General features: G+C 45.6%; 2 protein-coding genes across 6 annotated transcripts in view; both read right to left on the reverse strand.

Moving 5' to 3' along the window:
* Positions 1-18,746, reverse strand: part of CEMIP (cell migration inducing hyaluronidase 1) — a 167,059-nt gene that overhangs the window by 137,703 nt on the left and 10,610 nt on the right. The window lies entirely within an intron of this gene.
* Positions 1-18,746, reverse strand: part of LOC309518260 (cell surface hyaluronidase CEMIP2-like) — a 100,097-nt gene that overhangs the window by 48,234 nt on the left and 33,117 nt on the right. For all 3 annotated transcript variants that reach the window (XM_082198261.1, XM_082198262.1, XM_082198263.1), the window contains 10 exons: positions 18,075-18,263; positions 16,712-16,881; positions 16,177-16,386; positions 13,303-13,508; positions 11,251-11,320; positions 10,358-10,486; positions 9,008-9,093; positions 7,193-7,324; positions 5,981-6,016; positions 4,414-4,566 (listed from right to left, as the gene is read on the reverse strand). In XM_082198261.1, the coding sequence (XP_082054387.1) occupies positions 4,414-4,566; positions 5,981-6,016; positions 7,193-7,324; positions 9,008-9,093; positions 10,358-10,486; positions 11,251-11,320; positions 13,303-13,508; positions 16,177-16,386; positions 16,712-16,881; positions 18,075-18,263 (1,381 nt within the window). The remainder of the gene's footprint in view (positions 1-4,413; positions 4,567-5,980; positions 6,017-7,192; positions 7,325-9,007; positions 9,094-10,357; positions 10,487-11,250; positions 11,321-13,302; positions 13,509-16,176; positions 16,387-16,711; positions 16,882-18,074; positions 18,264-18,746) is intronic.

An 18,746-nucleotide genomic window follows, 5' to 3' on the forward strand; every position in this document is an offset into this window, starting at 1 on the left:
TTTCCCAATTTTCAGTTCCTCACATCAGTTTGCATTTTTTTAAAAAAAAGTCCTCATGAAAATTCATCAGCATTTTCATGCAATTTTTTGGCAATATGGGTGGAGGCCATTTTGCATATGACCACCAATGCATGGGTTCTTTTGAACCCAGAAGAGGGCAGAACAAAGGCTTAATGGAGCAGGCAGGGGCATAAAGGGTTGTAACAGGGCAAGATGGGCTTATGCATGCTCTGCCAACCGGCATGGTGCCCAGGAACAGAACTCCTGCATAAAATGGTCACCACTTGTATATGAACGTTCGTATGCAATCTTGCCTACTATATACATTTTTGCAAATTTTCTGAAGAATAATACATATTTGTACGGAACTTTTATTAATCAATGGCATCTTAATGCACACTTTAATGCATGGATTTGTGGACACATTACCTAGTTGGAGAACTGCACTGCAAAATTCAGAGAACAAATTTCGATGGATGGCTGTGTTTCAGTTCTTGCATCCCCCCCCCCAAAAAAAGTGTGAATTAGGGTGGGTTTGCCTATGAATGCAAATAAAATCAAATTTCTGCCCCTTCCAGGTGTTCGCTGGCCACACCTCCTCCAGCAGCTCACCCATTCACAGTGTAAGTGAGAAAGGGCCTCTATGAACATACAGCGACAGCATCTGTAGGGTGTCCCCACCTGATTGGGCAACCCTGGCCAATCAGGATTCTCCAGTCAGGTGGAGTCCACCTGTACGAACTGCCCCTTCCTCACTAACTCCAAATTTGTAGCTTCCAGGGGGGCATGACTAGAGAATGGCCAGCACACTTGCCCTCAAATTCACTTCACATGGTCATTCGACACATGGAGCATGTTTGACTACTTGTACTGAATTTTTCCCTACATTTATTTTGTCTGTTAAATTTCTATAATGCCCTGCATACGAGGATTACAGGGCAGTTTATGATATAAAACCACAAAAGAATGCAACATACATTGCTCTTACTGCTCCTGTCCACTTTTATAACAACTCTGTGAGGTAGATTAGGCTGAGAGACAGTGACTAGACCCCAAGGTCACACTATAGGAGCCTTGTGGCCGAAAGGGGACTTGAACCCTGGTCTCCCCAGTCCCAGTTCAACACCGTAACTACTATGTCTTGCTGGCTCTTTTGCCACTCTGAATGGAGCCCCTGCATTTTGAACAGCATGCCAGGCTCTGGCCGTCTTTCTCAAGCATTTCGGACATGGCTAAGCAACACAGAAAAACACATGTCGATTTTTATACAGGTGGTTCAGCATTCTGAAATGTTCCTTTTAAGCCCACACAACCTCATTTGCACGTCAGCCAAACCGTGACTTAGACTGCACTGAGCTAAGCTATGGCTTGTCTTAACATGCTATTCAAAGCCAGGCTCGTGGTTTAGATTTCTCCAAACCAAAAGTGGGAACCAAGATTCGTCTTATGGTTTACAACTTCTGCTTTGTTTGGAAAGAGGGACCATGTGCCTGGGTCCCAAGGACATACCAAGTCAAACCATGGTTTAGCTCAGCACAGAACCAAGATGTCTGAAGAGGAGCAGAGCAGCAGTGATCTCCTTCCCTAGGAGCCTACAAGTTTCCTCATTTGCACCAACCTGTGGTCTGCCTTAGTGGTACGGGCAAACCGGTCCAGTATAATACGCTTCAGCAATGCTCTCAAAGCTCTGTTTTCTACATTTCCTTCTTGTTTCTACTCAGCGATTGTGCATCTGTTCACAGCTTTGTTTATTAGCTTGTTATTCTTGCTTTCGGTTCGGCTTGACTTTTACAACTCTTCCCTCCCTTGTTCTGCTCCGTTAGCACATACACACGTACACATCTTGGAGATCCTCTCTCCTTCTCTTTTGGCAAGTTCCCGCCTTCCTCGTTCTGCTTCCTGAATACATGCCAACTTAATTCCCCCATCTACAGTTAGCGTATTGTACAAATTTTATCTATGACTATTTATCTTTCTTTTCTATATGACAAAAGACTATTGCAATTTATTGAGGCATGGTTCTCTACAGCTTTTCACACCCTATTAACCAGACACCCCCACCACTCAAATGCGCCCCATCTGTACTGGGAACTGTGGTTTGTGAGTTGCTCAGAGTCCACTGTTCTGCTCCCAGAGTAGTTCCATCAATCCCTCTTCACAGGGAACTCTGGGAATTGTAGTTTAGGGAGGGGGAGAGGGGTCTCCTAACAACTCTCAATACCCTTAACAAACTACATCTCCCAGAATTCTTCAGGGGAAGCCATGACTACTTGAAGTGGCATCACAGCCCTTTAAATCTATAGCTCTTGTTGCAGAGTCCCACTTGTTGAACTCTAAGCTCCAATGTCCACATGCAGCACAATTGGAGGGCTAAATTGTTTAGAGGACAATCCATCTATAATCTTTCCCCAAGTTTGACTAATTCAAATATTCCCTGGAAAGAGCAGCCTAGTCTTCTCACAAGACCATACCCCCTCAGATCTGAAAGAGAAAGTCAAATATCTTAAAGCACCCCATGTTAAAACTAATTGTATCAGAGAAGATGACCAGTGAGACAGGGTCTCTTTCCTCCCCAGAGGTGTTCTGTTCTGGTATGGGGCACAATTTTTACATGACAATGTTTTTAAACAAACATCTCTTCACACAAGAAACTGAGGTGATAGAATCTTGAGAGAAAACAGTAGCAGGTAAGTCAGTGGATGTTCCAATTACCTTTCTAGAGTATGCCAGACAACATACTCTGGACAACCCAGGTGCCAGAAAGACCACCTCTCCCTTATACACCTGCCTGGAATTTAAAGATCTATGGATGCTCTCATGATGCCACAGTCCTCTGAGAATATGGTACATGGCAACTCACGAGAGAGCATTCTCAATAGTAGCACCCCAATTCTGGAATGCCCTTCCCTCTCAGGTCCGGTTCTGAGTTTTGACGCAACACTAATGGAGTTTTGGTGCAAACTAAAAATGTGCGTTTGGCCAGAGCCATGCCCCCTCACCTGGCTGATGTACTAATGTAGTTAATAAACCAAATATTGATTTAATATTAATCCAGAATGCGGCAGCTAGACTGGTATCTGGGGGCGGCCGCTGAGACCAAATAACACAGGTCTTGAAAGGCCTACATTGGCTCCCAGTACATTTCCGAGCACAATTCAAAGTGTTGGTGCTGACCTTTAAAGCCCTAAATGGCCTCAGCCCAGTATACCTGAAGAAGCGTCTCCACCCCCATCGTTCAGCCCAGACACTGAGGTCCAGTGCCGAGGGGCTTCTGGCAGTTCCCACATTACAAGAAGCAAAGCTACAGGGAACCAGGCAGAGGGCCTTCTTGGTAGTGGCGCCCGCCCTGGGGAACACCCTCCCATCAGATGTCAAAGAGATAAACAACTACCTGACATTCAGAAGACATCTTAAGGCAGCCCTGTTCAGGGAAGTTTTTAATGTATGACATCTTAGTGTAATTTTGGTCTTTGTGGAAGCCGCCCAGAGTGGCTGGGGAAACCCAGCCAGATGAGCAGGGTACAAATAAATTATTATTATTATTATTAGTAGTAGTAGTAGTAGTACTTTAATGTTGGCAGATGAAGGTAATAGACTACATGGGACTGGCTGAAATGACTGGCAGAATCCGTGACCAGGGGAAAGAGACGGCGGGTGAAGATTGGAACAAATTTAGAATCTATCTTAAGAAATATTGTAAAATTAATGAATGTTAAAATGTTGAAGTTTTAGACAAAAGGGGATTACAGCTGTAAAAGGTTAAGTAAAAGAAAAAAATGAGGGAAAAGTCGATAAAAACAAGGGGTAGGATTTGTGGAAATAAATTTGGGAACTGGGATGCAGAAAGGGGAGGTATGGGGAAGTCGGTGAAGTAAGGTTTAAGAAAAAAGGATCTGAAATTATACATGTTTGTTTATGTGTTTGTTTGTTTTGTATTGTGTTATGTTTGTGTTTATAAAAATTGTGAAAAACTAATAAAAAAATTATATATATATATATATATATCAAAGTAGTAGTACTTTAATGTTACTCACATTGTGTTAACCACTCCCTGGAAGGCCCTTTCCATCTGGACCAGGGGGTGGGGCTCAGGGTCACCCTGCCCTAGTCCAGTGACTGTGGTGTTTTAAATTTTGGTTTATGGTTTGTTTGTTTTGCAAAGCAGATGCTCTACCCCTAAGCTACAGCATCCCTTGATTCCCACTACCCCACTGCCAGATGTTTCTCCAACCTCCACCAATAGGAATGGTGCAGGTGTTGCAGCCCCCAGGGCCACTACCCACCAACAGCCTCTTCATCATTATAATTTTAGAAAGCATCCACGCTGCATTAGTCCCTTTTCTGGAAAAACTTGTGTACCAAAGCACATGCCAATTCACCTCCAAAGGAAGACATGATCCGTGAATAACCTACTTGTTTCGGGGCAGTGTCCTATATTCTCCGCCAGCTCCTTTCCCCCAGTAGCTGTTTTGTCCTCCCTGAGAGCCAACATTGTTGCTCTCGCCAACAAAGATGGAATGAGTCACTTCTAGGCTGCAGCCTTCGTCGATGGGGAAAGTTCCATCACTATAATTAGATGAACACGGACAAAGAAACACACAAAAATCAGATGGCAAGTATTAGCACAGTCCAAAAATATTCTGCCAGCACAGGTTACCTGTCTTGAAAATAGGTAACAGGAAAGGGACAACCTAAATTGGGGTTTCCCAAACTTGAATGTCCAGTCCCCCCCCCAAAACTACAATTCCCATCATCCCTGACCACTGGTCTTGCCAGCTAGGGATGATGGGAGTTGTAGTCCAAAAACAAGTCCAAGTTTGGGAAACACTGACGGAAATGATCCAAGACCCTGAAAACCTTCTCTCTTGAAGAAAAGCTAAATCATTTAGGGGAAGGGGTGTAGTTCGGTAGCAGAGCAACTGTTTCGTATCCTGAAGGATCCTGGTTCAATCTCTCGGCATCTCCAGGCAGGGCTGGGAAAATCTCCTGCCTGACACACCAGAGAGCCACTGTCAGTCAGTGTAGGCAGTACTGAGCTGGGTAGAACAATGGTCTCAACTAGTATGAAGCAGCTTACAGCGGTACCTCGGGTTACATACGCTTCAGGTTACAGACTCCGCTAACCCAGAAATAGTACCTCAGGTTAAGAACTTTGCTTCAGGATGAGAACAGAAATCGCGTGGCGGCAGCAGGAGGCCCTATTAGCTAAAGTGGTGCTTCAAGTTGAGAACAGTTTCAGGTTAAGAACGGACCTCTGGAACAGATTAAGTACTTAACCCGAGGTACCACTGTATATGCTTTGTCATTTGCTGGGATACAGAAAACCCAGTATCATCAACCACAATACAGGAGAATCTGTGGCCCGTCCAGATATTGCTCCATGCCTCTCCCATCACTGCTGACCACTGACTGCGCCACCTGCATCTGACAGGAGTTGGAATCTCAAAACATCTGCAGAGCCACAAGTTTCCCATCCATGACTTACTCCAACCAGTAGCAACACTCCAGTGTCTCAAGGCAGTCAGAGAAAGGAGTCATTAGCATCAACTTAGATGAGAGAGACTTACAAAAGGTGGCAGCTGATAAAAAGAAGTTTTTCTCCCTCCTTAAAATGGTGGGGCATCCAATGAAACTAAAAGGAAATAAATTCTGGGCTGACCAAGAGATTTGTTTGCTCAGTGTGTAATATATGAAGGGGCTTGTTTGTTTTGAAAAGTCTACACAGTTCACTTAGGGTAGATCCATCAATGGCTATTAGCTATGGCAAGATACAGGTAGAACTTCTGGTCCTCCGGATGTTGGCGGACTCCCATCAATCCACACCAGCATGGCCAGTTGATAGGACTGATGGGAGCTGTGGTCCACAACATCTGAAGAGCCACAGATTCCCCCCCCCTTGCATTAAGAGACCCTCTACCACCTATTACTAGACAGCACTGGTTCCTTACAAATATGCCTCTATTAAGAAAGGACAACTTACCTGGCTAAAGTGAGTCCGATCCCATTGTCTGCAAAGCTAGGAAGTGGAGAAAACATATGAAAATGTAAGTTCGAGGGAATGCAAAATGCTACTCCCTCCCCCCCCCCGCAAAAAAACTCCTTACAGAGTCATTTATTTATTTACAGGTTCATAGAACACCCTTTAGGACAAAATCGACTCCACAGCAGTGCACAAGCTATTGAAAACGCAAACCGACATCCTTCATTTTATTTATTCGACAAATTTCATATACTGCTAGATTGTCACAAAACCCATGATTGGTTTACAAGAAATATTTAAATTATCAATAAAACCAGTTAAAAACAAGCACAGTGGAACCTTGGTTGTCGAACGGCTTAGTTGTCAAACAAATCGGCTCCCAAACGCTGAAAACCCAGAAGTGAGTGTTCCGGTTTGCGAATGTTTTTTGGAAGCCAAATATCCAACGCGGCTTCCATTTGAGTGCAGGAAGCTCTTGCAGCCAATCGGAAGCTGCAGCTTGGTTTTCAAGTGGTTTCAGGAGTGGAACCGACTCCTGGAACGGATTAAATTTGACAACCAAGGTACCACTGTAAAAATATTTTTAAAATAATTAAATTTAACAGCCAAAAAAAGACTAAATTGCATCATAAAATCCAAGTGTCTGGATAAAGGTAAAGGTAAAGGGACCCTTGACCATTAGATCCAGTCGTGACTGACTCTGAGGTTGCGGCGCTCATCTCGCTTTATTGGCCGAGGGAGCCGGCTTCCAGCTTCCAGGTCATGTGGCCAGCATGACTAAGCCACTTCTGGCGAACCAGAGCACCGCAAGGAAATGCCGTTTATCTTCCCGCCAGAGAACTTAGTTATCTACTTGCACTTTGACGTGCTTTTGAACTGCTAGGTTGGCAGGAGCAGGGACCAAGCAACGGGAGCTCACCCCGTCGTGGGGATTTGAACCGCCGACCTTCTGATTGACAAGTCCTAGGCTCTGTGGTTTAACCCACAGTGCCACCCGCATCCCTTAGTGTCTGGATAGGCTTGCTTAAACAGGTGCCGAAAAGAGTGCAGCAAAATTGATCTAATTTCAGAGTGTAGGTAAAAGATCAGTTAGTCACAACTGCGGAATGAGGATTGTGGGGACCAGGTAACAGTGCCAGTTCCACAGGTCGAAGTGGCCGAGTAACTTAGTTTTACTGAAAGGAACAAGCCTGGTGTTCTGAAGACACCTACCCACAGTTGCGGAAGACAATGTCTCCTCCCCGAGCCCAGGCGCCATGGTCGTTATTTTTGAAAGCGACAAGGCCATCGATGAGAGCAGGAACCCTTGGCTTCGCAGGGTCGGCGTCCTGATGTGGACGGAATCTGGGGCAAAGAACCGAGTCAGATCACCAAGAGCCCAGAAGAATGGGAACTCAGAGACATGAGGGGGAAGCATCAATCAAAAACCACCATCCATGCTCCCAAAATACTTGAACTGAAACAAAGCTCCAGTCTTCCAGCAATTTTGGCCACATAAAAACGTACGTTGGAACGCGTTCAACAATGCAAACTGAGCTTATGTTACTGCATATGGTACTTGCATGGCTAAAAATAGCAAGTGTTGGAATAGTACAGTAGAAAGAAACCTCTGGGCTATACGCCCCGAGGGATTGAGATAGTTCATCATTTTGGAAGCAGTCCCAGAAACCCCTTCACATAACTTAGCTTCCCAACTCTTCTCTCTTCCCTGATCCCAGACCAAACGCCAAGTATCTGAGATTCTCCAAACGCTCCAAAGCCTGGGCTACTTCAGACGTGCATATTGTTGTTTTGACAATTTCCACACCCCTTAATTATATTCAGCCCTGGGCAAAAAAAACTCAGTGCGGAGAAAATAAAAGTCAGTTAAAATTATAAAATCAAAAATTCAGTAAAAAATGCCTGTCGGAATTTTTTGTTTTCTAAAAAAAGTTTTCAGTAGACAATGAGAGATGACGGTCTATATGTTTAATGAAGGGAGTTTCATTAAACAGAGCCCAAATACAGATTGCCTGGTTACTTGTGATTCCCCCATGGCTTGTGACTCTCCACCCTCAAGGCCTCCGTGATCAGCCAAAGATATAAAGAATTTCGCAGTCCACGGGGCATGCTGGGCCCAAGTTGTTAAGGGCCTTGCAAATGAATACAAGAACCTTGCACCCGACATGGTAGCATGCAAGGAGCCGGTACATGTTTTTGAGCATCAAAGTTATGTGCTGGCAACAGCCTGTCCCCATCTACAGCCTAGCCGCAGCATTTTGCGCAGCGCCACTGAGTTTCTCCTCACCTGCCTCTGTGAGCTGACACCACTGCAAAGCACTGTGTGTATACGGTTGCGTAAATTCTATCCGCAGAATTGGCTTAGGCCACATTCACAACGTACATTTAAAGCACTACAATACCACTTTAAACAGTCGTGGCTTCCCCCAGAGAATTATGGGAGCTGTAGTTGCTGAGAGTTGCTAGGAGACCTCTATTCCCCCTCCCAGAGTTCCCTGGGAAGAGGGACTGATTGCTAAACCAATCCAATAGGAGCAGTGTTTATTGTCCGGGGGGGGGGGGTCTTAGAAGCAGATTCAACCCCACCACAATGGGATACACACTTCCTTACTGCACACCAGACAGACCATTACAACACGCAAGCCATTTGCAGAGTTTTCCCCCTGCCCCATCCCATCTGTCTCTAAGGAGCTGACACACACCTCACCAATTTTATCATCACAACAACCCTGTGAGGTAGAAAAGGCAGAGGAAACAGGGATTGTCCCAAAGTTGCCCAGTGAGCGTTTTGTGGCTGGAGTGGAGATTTGAACCAAAGCTTTCCGAGGCATAACCTGACACTCTTAACCACAACGCAACACTGGCTTGCACATCCCCTCAGATTTCAAACATTTTACTAGTTAGTAGACGTGAGTGCCCACCCCAAAACACGGAGACAGAAGCACCGAAAGGACTGGAAATCCCCCTAAAGCAATAAAATTAAACTCAACGCACCGCAAAGGGCAGCATGACATTTTGTTTACACACCTGGCGTTATCCACTGTCAGATATTCTCGAGGATTTTCAGCACTGGCTTTCGTCGTCTTGACTCCTTTCCCAATAAACAAGCCAGCCTGGAAAATTATTTTATACACACTCACACAAACGTTCACCATCTGAGTTCAATTATTTTTGAACAAGCAAAGGGTACCATACTTGGTAAGGAAGGTCTGGAGCGTTTTGCTAAGGGAGCGGAGATATAAAACATAGGCAGGTATTGGCACAAAAAAAAATGGACATGCTAGAAACTGTGGCCCTCCAGATGTTGTTGGACTTCAACTCCCATCATGCTTGACTGCTGCTCATGCTGACTGGGCCTGATGGGAGTTGGAGTCCCATTAACATTCTGAAAGTCCCAGAAGCTTAAGTGTTATTTTTGCTTACAAAACCTTTCATACTTCTGCACACCTAGGGAGTAGGGATAAATGAATTTCTCAATCTTTGCTCTAGCTCATTCTTCATTTATCTTAAATTCAGGCCTCCACATTTCTGCAGCAATTTGTGATTTTTAATTAAAAAGAAAATCCTTACTAAAGTTCTCCAACGTTTCAGTTCCAATTTCTCACAACATGAACAATTTTGTATGGGGTTTGGACAAATTTGCAAGCCATTTCCCCTAATACAGAGCATTTCCGAATATTAGCTTCACCAATATACACAGAATTATGCATTTTCTGGTACTGTATATGCATTTTTGTACACACAGCTTGGCTGTAAAAAATGCACTGCAAGATTTAGAAAAGTGCAAATTGTGAAGGCTGGCTATGTTCCAGTTCAGCCACCACTTCAGAAAGTCCAACAGGGATGAGGGTATAGGGATGAGGGTACAGCAACAGTTTTCAGACAGAAAACTGCCTCTGAGCCTACCACTGACTGCTCAAATCCTAGAGCAGGGACTGGAAAACCACTGGACTACAGCTCCCATAAGCCCTAGCAGGCATGGCCAATGGGCAGAGATGATGGGAGCTGTAGTTCAAAGCAACATCTGAGAGGATTCTTTAAAAAAGGCAGGGAATGAAGAAGGGAAGACAGTTGACTCAAGGAAAAGAGAGGCAGAAGCACCAGCTATACCAAGGTTTGGGTCTCCAGCTGTTTTGGAACTACAATTCCCATCATCCCTGACCGCTGGTCCTGCTAGCTAGGGATGATGGGAGTTGTAGTCCAAAAATAGCCAGAGACCCAAGTTTGGGAAATTCTGAGCTAGACAAAGATAAAACCCACATCCCCTTGTGACCATGTTCATATCAAGGCACGCGGTCCCTGGAAGGTCGCCCACAATGGAATATTGGCCTTAGTTCACCAACCTTGCCCTGGTATTTACAGAAATTTGCAACATGCCTTGAAGTTGGAGTGGACTCGGTTGTTGTGAAACGTCCCCAGAGGAGTCAGTTCAGACTGCCCGGCTGGATACTGTCCTTCAGACTGTCCAGTAGGAACCCGGTGGAAGATATACCATATTCCAACGTCCTGGAGAATGGAGGAAGGGAGAAGATGCGTAAAAATCTCCAGAGTGAGAAAATGCTACTGAATTAAACTTTGCTGCTAGCTTACACTGGCTAGGGATGCGGGTGGCGCTGTGGGTTAAACCACAGAGCCTAGGACTTGCTGATCAGAAGGTCGGCAGTTCGAATCCCCGCAACAGGGTGAGCTCCCATTGCTCGGTCCCTGCTCCTGCCAACCTAGCAGTTCGAAAGCACGTCAAAGTGCAAGTAGATAAATAGGTATCACTCCGGCGGGAAGGTAAACAGCGTTTTTGTGCACTGCTCTGGTTCTCCAGAAGCAGCTTAGTCAGGCTGGCCACATGACCCGGAAGCTGTTTGTGGACAAACGCTGGCTCCCTTGGCCAATAAAGCGAGATGAGCGCCGCAACCCCAGAGTCGGTCACGACTGGACCTAATGGTCAGGGGTCCCTTTACCTTTACCTTACAGTGGCAGGGGGCAAGGCCATTCACAGCAATGGGCTGTGTCCAATATAAGTCCTATGTAGAGTACACCCATTGAATTAATAGACCTAAGTTAGCCATATCCATTACTTTCAATGAGTCTATTATGAGTCCTGGATACGACCCCATATGTCTGGCAACAGGCCGGTAAGAAGCTCTCAGAAACCCTCGCAAAAAAACCTCACAATACCCAGAATTCCATGGAGGGCAAAAGGGAACCAGTTTAAAGAACATGATTTAAGTTTAAGGACTTGAGACAAGCAAGCACGCACCCTTTATCAGTCTTACCTGAGCACCTGCAGCCGCATTCTCTATGAGATTATTATTTGGGTTAGCAATCCAGAAGGAGCTGACAGCCCTGGGGAGAGGGAAACACAGAGATTTATTTTAAGTCACTGAACAGGAAGAAATAAAAAATGTTATAGCACCGCAGTGGCTGGCGCTTGGCCACAATACTGCCATGAATCCTTAAAAGTCTGCAAAGTCCTATAAATGACATTCTTTATGAGAAGTTCAAGGCGTTAAGTGATGTCAGGCAAGTCACAGAAGCTCATTACGGACCGAGCTGTAAATTATAACTAAGAAATCGTTAGCGGAGAAGCTGAGCTCCACAGGAGAAACAGGATTCCCAGAATTCTTTGGGGGGAAGTCATGTGCTTCAAATGCAGGGTGTGTAGACAGCCTAAGGCAGACCACTGTGTCCATCTACCTTAGTTGTGCTGACTCTGACTCAGTAGAAGCTGCATTCCAGGGTTTCAGGCATGGAGTCCTAGCTGGCGTCGCTGGGGATTAAACCTGGAACCATCTGCAGATGTTCCTTCAGAACAAGGCTGTTCTAATTGAATCATTAATGCCAGCAGGGAAAAACAAAGTGATTTGCCCCAGAAATTATATGCACCCCCCCCAAGAACGGATCCTGATTTCGGCATCCCCTGCTATTGTGCACTAGCTACCTATGCAGTCTCTAATTATTCAAACTTTCTCATTCCCAGATCGCTCTGCTGAATAAAGACATGATCTCAGCTGGCAGAACAGGCTCAATGCCTAGCCGACTGCCCATAACATCTGCGACAAAGCAATCTCCTTAGTCATCACCACCAATCTGATGAGTTTCTCCAGGAAAACGTCCGTAGGAGGAAGAGCACTCGAGAGTGCTATCTTATCAAAAGTCCAGATATAGATATATCGTACCAGTATGTCTGCATCACATGCAGACAGTGTAAAATGCAATCAACGGTTAAACATTAAACTCAAGTGACATGTGTCATTAAAGGAGTGCCAGAAGGTAGACCTTCTGGGTGGTTTATAGTAAATCGGCACAGATTCTTGACTCCCAAAGGTTTAACCCTAACAACAAAATGACTCTGTCCCTAATTATATTACTGAGATAAAAAGAGTGATTGGGGTTGCCAGGAGCAGAATTATTTCCTGGAAGGGCGCTGAGCTTTGTTTAGTTCTTCCCATTCCATTTTTCCAGTATTAAATTCAGTGCTCCCAATCTGCAACTTTTTTTAGTGCGTGCATGTTGCCCAACATATGCCATTTTTGCATATTGGCTCGGTCGGCAGACTATGAGACTCTTAATCTTAAGGTCGTGGTTCGAGCCTCGCAATAGGCAACAGATTCTTGCACTGCACTCTCCTGGCCCCTTCCAACTCCATGATTCTATTATTTCTTCTGCAAACGATTTTGCAAGCGAACACTGTGAGCGCCGCAAGATCCAAGTGGCCCTGCGTCTTGGTGAAAGGGTTCTTGAGGAATCCCCTTACACACACAGCATTTGCATGCCCCAAAATCCAAACGCTGCCTCTTTATGGGACAGGTGTGTGGATGAAATAAAACCCTTAAGTGAGCTACTTGGGACACAGGTGGCACTGTGGGTTAAACCACAGAGCCTAGGACTTGCTGATCAGAAGGTCGGCGGTTCAAATCCCCGTGACGGGGTGAGCTCCCGTTGCTCGGTCCCTGCTCCTGCCAACCTAGCAGTTCGAAAGCACGTCAAAGTGCAAGTAGATAAATAGGTACCGCTCCGGCGGGAAGGTAAACAGTGTTTTCATGTGCTGCTCTGGTTCACCAGAAGCAGCTTGGTCATGCTGGCCACATGACCCGGAAGCTGTCTACGGACAAACGCTGGCTCCCTCGGCCTATAGAGCTAGATAAGCGTGCAACCCCAGAGTTGGTCACGACTGGACCTAATGGTCAGGGGTCCCTTTACCTTTACCTTTTAGGTTGTACAAATCAATTGCTTGATCCTTTACCCAGCACCTTGTTTATATTAGGGGGGGAAACCAGAACTGTTCCATGCATTCTATGGAGACATAAAGCTGGAGTTTTACTTACATGCAATCGGTGCTCGGGACAGGAAGATACCCTCCATGCACATTATCTCGCATTGCGAGGCACATGGCCTCGTTGCGGTCAGTTGGCAAGATTGTGCCTGCCTTGGTAAGGAGAGCCAGGTTGTGTTGAAACGTGTTCCGCTGCTCTGTCCCGTCCTCCAGGAAAAAACAGTGTCCCAGAGTGTCATAGCCAATGGTATCTTTCACCTAAACAAGCCACCCACATCAAAAGAAGGAGGGACAATTGTTAGAAATAGGCTGCACTCATCGGAAGCAAAGCAACCTGCTCTGGTACCCGAAGCGGCGCTCGTCCCAGGGGGCTTGGCATGGCACCTGCAGGGGGCGTGGTGAGCATCCTAGGGCTGTGGCGCGCATCCAGGGGGCAGGGCGTGCTGCCTGCACAGGGGGTGCGCAGTGAGCGGTGCAAGCCCAGGAGGGTGCCACCAATCGGGGGTTGGCATTTTGTCCCCCCCCCTTTGGAATGGCACCAGGAGAGGGCCGCCCCCCCCCTCGGAACGCCCCTGGCACCCATGAGCCTGTGTGTGGAGACAGCCAATGTAGTGTTCTACAGATGTTGCTGGGCCACAACTCTCTCTCTTTGAGGGGGGGGGCTTCTACAAACATATACGTAAAAGGGACCCCTGACCATTAGGTCCAGTCGTGACCAACTCTGGGGTTGCAGCGTTCATCTCGCTTTACTGGCCGAGGCAGCCGGCATACAGCTTCCGGGTCATGTGGCCAGCATGACTAAGCCGCTTTTGGCAAATGAGAGCAGCGCACAGAAACACCATTTACCTTCCCGCCAGAGCGGTACCTATTTATCTACTTGCACTTTGACGTGCTTTCGACCTGCTAGGTTGGCAGGAGCAGGGACCGAGCAATGGGAACTCACCCCGTCGCGGGGATTCGAACCGCCAACCTTCTGATCGGCAAGTCCTAGGCTCTGTGGTTTAACCCACAGCACCACCCGCGTCCCTTCATATATATATTACACACACACATTTCTTATTGAACTTTCTGTTTTACAATTTAGAATACTCATTTAAATACCCTTACAATGTCAATGACCTCCCTTCTTCTCTTTCCATGGTTCATTTTGCGTATCATAAACTAAACCGCTCAGTATTCCGTTATTACATCCTTCAAAACTTGTTTATGCTGTTGAATCTATCTTAATGCTGCCAACGTTTTCAAGTAGACACAATTTCCCCCCATATATTCAATAAACATTTTCCAATCTTCTTTAAACATGAAGGATCCTCATTCAAGAGAAGGAAGTTGTAAAAAAAAGATCGATTTTTACAGCCTCCTTGAACACGCACCATGATAAGATGCTAAGCATTTCAGCTGGAACAATTCCTTGAGCATGGGGCCAAGGAACCCAAAAAAGGTCCCATTCCTTGCACACACCAGTCTGATTGCTCTCAAAGACAGGAATGCAAAATCTGTATCAAGTCACACTGAAGGAGAAACATTTGACTTTTGGGGTGTTTTTTTACATTTTAGGTTTAACCCGAAACACACACCTTTAAACATATGGGACTACTTGGATTAAGGTTTTGCTTAGCATTGCCTTACGATCCCTCCTGCTACATACTCTTTGACGCCACACACACACACACAATCACACACTTCTGGCTGTGAGCCTGGGTGATACAGAGAAACATTTTGGCCAGGTTCCTCCTGCCTCATGTTGCGTGATAGGTTGAGTGCCAAAACCTAACCATGATTGAACATCATGAAATAGCCATCAACACGCATTGCTGGAGAGCACAAAGGTCATTTATTGTGTTGCAGAGCTATATATAAGTTAGCTATTTGGAGCCATCCCAAATCATCTCATCACTAAAAACTGAGATGGATAGAAACAGCAGACTTAGCTATGCTATTGGCATCCATCTCTGGAGAGGGAGAGACAATGGAGTGCGCCTCTGGGGGTGGTCAAACCGCTGTGTTAGGAAGCACCAAAGTGACCTCCCTGGGGCGCAAGCCTGGGCAGTGTCTATGGAGGACCTGGGCTGCTGAGACAACAAGACCCTTCAGCTTCACCAATGTGGTCCATGTATTATATCATATTTCCAAGACCTTCCAAATATGCAACACAGAATTATCCTTATTTAGACTTCTCCATTTATCTTTCTGCATTTTGACCTTCAACTTTCCACACAGAATACATACTGCAACATGCGCTATTTTCAAATACGATATTATATTCTTTTAACACTATTAAATTTCATGTTGTGCAACAGAGGACTTCAACGCCAGAGTTGGTCTAGCAGTGCAGGGTTGTCCAACAGGTTGATCGCGATCTACCGGTCGATTGTGGGATGCTCCTGGTTGATTGTGGAACCCCGACCCCTCTGGCTCCCTAAAAAAAAGCCCAACAATTTCGGCTCCCTAAAAAACCCCTCAACAACTCTGGTCAATGCAATGGGTAGCTCACTGCCAGTGTTTTTTTCAGGGGGAGTAGATCACAGTCTCTCGGAAGTTGGACATCCCTGGTCTAGTGGTAACTCATTGGATTGCCCAATCTATCGTACAACAACATTCCCAGCAACCTGTTATGCATTCTCTTGAACAACAACATTCCCCTAGTGCAGGCATGGCCAAACTTGGCCCTCCAGATGTTTTGGGACTACAACTCCCACCATCCCTAGCTAACAGGACCAGTGGTCAGGGATGATGGGAACTGTAGTCCCAAAACTGCTGGAGGGACAAGTTTGGCCATGCCTGCCCTAGTGCAAAACATTCCACCACTGCAACAAGCATACTGCTAACTGCCGTTAACTTCGGGGTACCCAAACACTGTAACAGAACTGAATGCAAGTAGACATGTGACTTATTATCAACAGGAAACACGAAAACAGCTGCCTACCCAAAGGCCATTGGCTCCATGGATGGCGACACATCTCGAGAAGCAGTGATGGATGGCCAGATTGTCAAGGTAAGATGGTGGGTTGTAGCCTCCTCTCTCATCTACATCTCCCGTCAGATGGAAATGTACGGGATAGCTGCCTAGGACCTGCTGGCCCATGTTCTTCAACTCCACCCCCGACAGGTGGACAGAGGTAAAACCTTTTTGGATCTATTCAGACAAACAAGAACACATAAGGAAAGAGTCTGTGGCAGAAAGAAGAAGCACAAACTGATTTTCAGGACCAGCAAGTGGTACAGCATTTGTTGACAGGGAAATGAACAGTGGCCAGAAGTGTGGAGAACAAGAGGATATTAAGTTTCTACCCTTGTTTTGGAATCTGGAGGTGCCTAAAGTAGAGAGAGGACTAGACCTACAATACTGTATTCATTTTGTTAACCAAGACTTTCGGAGCCTGTCTTTTTAGGGCTGGGAGATTCAGGTCACTAAATATCTGGGCTGGGGTTTGGTCAATGTCCACCAAAAACACACTTACTTTAATTTGTCCTCCAAAAGTATCAAAGCTGAAAAACTGGCAGTGGTTTGGTCCGTAACAAGAGTCCTCCATTTCTCCTTGGATAAGTATATTTCGAGTTAAGAGGCCAACCTCTGCCCTCATGTCTACTCCATCCACAATCTCACCCATGTGGAGATAGAGGGGACTTCCTGGCAAAATAATTTTAAGAAGCTTGAAAGGGTCTTCCTCATGCCCTATCCCAACCCACTGAGCCTTGCAATATTGATCAATAGCAAACGAGAGCAGGAAACTGATAAAGGGATAAAGACCATCCCTTAGGGTGGAAGAGCGAAGGAAATTCATTTGAAGGCTACAGCATATGAACTGTGCTTTCTCAAGCCATTACAAGTAGAGCTTCCCCGTTGCCCACAGATGGTCCCAGGTTCAAACCTGAACACCTCCAGATAGGGCTACAAATATCCCAATTTCGAACCCTGGAGAGCCACTGCCAATCTATGTAGACAACACTGAGATACATGGATCACTGGTCTGACTCTGCTTAAAGGAGCTTCCTATGACCCTAGTAAAAGAATCATAGAACTGTACAGTTGGAAGGGACCACGAGGGTCATCCAGTTTGAGTCCTGAAATACAGGAATCTTTTGCCCAACGTGGGGCTCAAACTCTCTTTTTAAAAAAATAATTTTTATTAAATTTTCCATTTTAACAATTCAATCAAATCACATTAAATATTCCAAATTATAAAAATACATATCATATAGTCCAAATATTCCGCCAAATTATAATTTTTTATTGGGGCTTCCCATGCTTCAAGTTCGGTGGGGCTCTGATCATCTTATATCTCTACTGCCTTGAGTTTCCAATAGTTCCTTTAATTCTTCCTGTTATTACCTTTCCTTACGTGGTGCTCAAGACCCCAAGACCCCAAGATTAAGAGTCTTAACGCTCTACCAAAAGGAGAACAAATCGAATAATTCCCCATATCCAGCTTAGCTCACTTTTCCTAGCTCAATTCAGCTGTTATAAAATAAAATACAATATTAGAAAGAAAAGCAGTGAAAATATGTTTTAAAATCAATACGAATATTTACTGAAGACATCTCTCAAACTACCTGAACAGAGCTCCTGGACCATGGGTGGTTCACGGACCACAGTTTGGGAACCCCTGGATCTAGGCTTACTGTTTACACCGAAGAGTCAAATGGTTGCACCTGCTGTTCATGAACCAGTGGTGGGCACTGAACTCTCCATGCTACCCGTCCTCATTACTTGAAAACTGTTTCCCTTTTTAGCTCTTTGATCAACTGGCCGCCTTCATTCAAAACATAAACTAAGGAGCTCTGTCGACAAAGGAGACCTTAGGGAGGCATTGTTGGTCGTACCATCAATCTTCACTTGGTTCGTCTGACATTCAGGACAAGGCAGAAGATTAAACTCTTCAGCCTGGTGCATGGAATAGTCCGTGCTGGCAATGACGACCTTGTCTCCGGGGAGCCAGCTAGTCACTTCGTCCACCAAATCCAAAATTACGCCATTAGACACTTCCACTTTGAATCCATGATGGGGTACTCCTAGAAAGGGGGGAAGTGATCAACAACATTTGCTTCTGGAGCTCTTCACTCACCAACAGCAATCTATTGGGTCAGGTCTACCTTGTCTCAAGTCCCACTCCAGCAAACGCCAACCTCAATCATCTCAGTCACATTCCTACTGCCCCCATTCTCTGTTTGGGGAAGGGCAAGAGTTCAGTGGTAAAGCATATGCCTGGCAAACAGGAAGCTATCTTATACAGAGTCAGGTCATTGGGCCCCCCAGCTCTGTATTATCTACAACTGACTGGCATTCACAATCCTACCTGGGAGATGTCGGGGATTTTACCTAGACCCTCTGCATGTAAAACAAATGCTCTGAAACTGAGCTGTGGCCCTTACCAGATTCAATCCCTGCCATGTCCAGTTACCAGCATCGGTTAGCAAGTGGAGCAGGGGATAGACGCTGGCAATATTGGGATAAAAAGGTAAAGGGACCCCTGACCATTAGGTCCAGTCGTGGCC

Source organism: Podarcis vaucheri, assembly GCF_965113315.1.
Source record: "Podarcis vaucheri genome assembly, chromosome: 14".
NCBI classification, from domain to species: Eukaryota; Metazoa; Chordata; class Lepidosauria; order Squamata; family Lacertidae; genus Podarcis; species Podarcis vaucheri.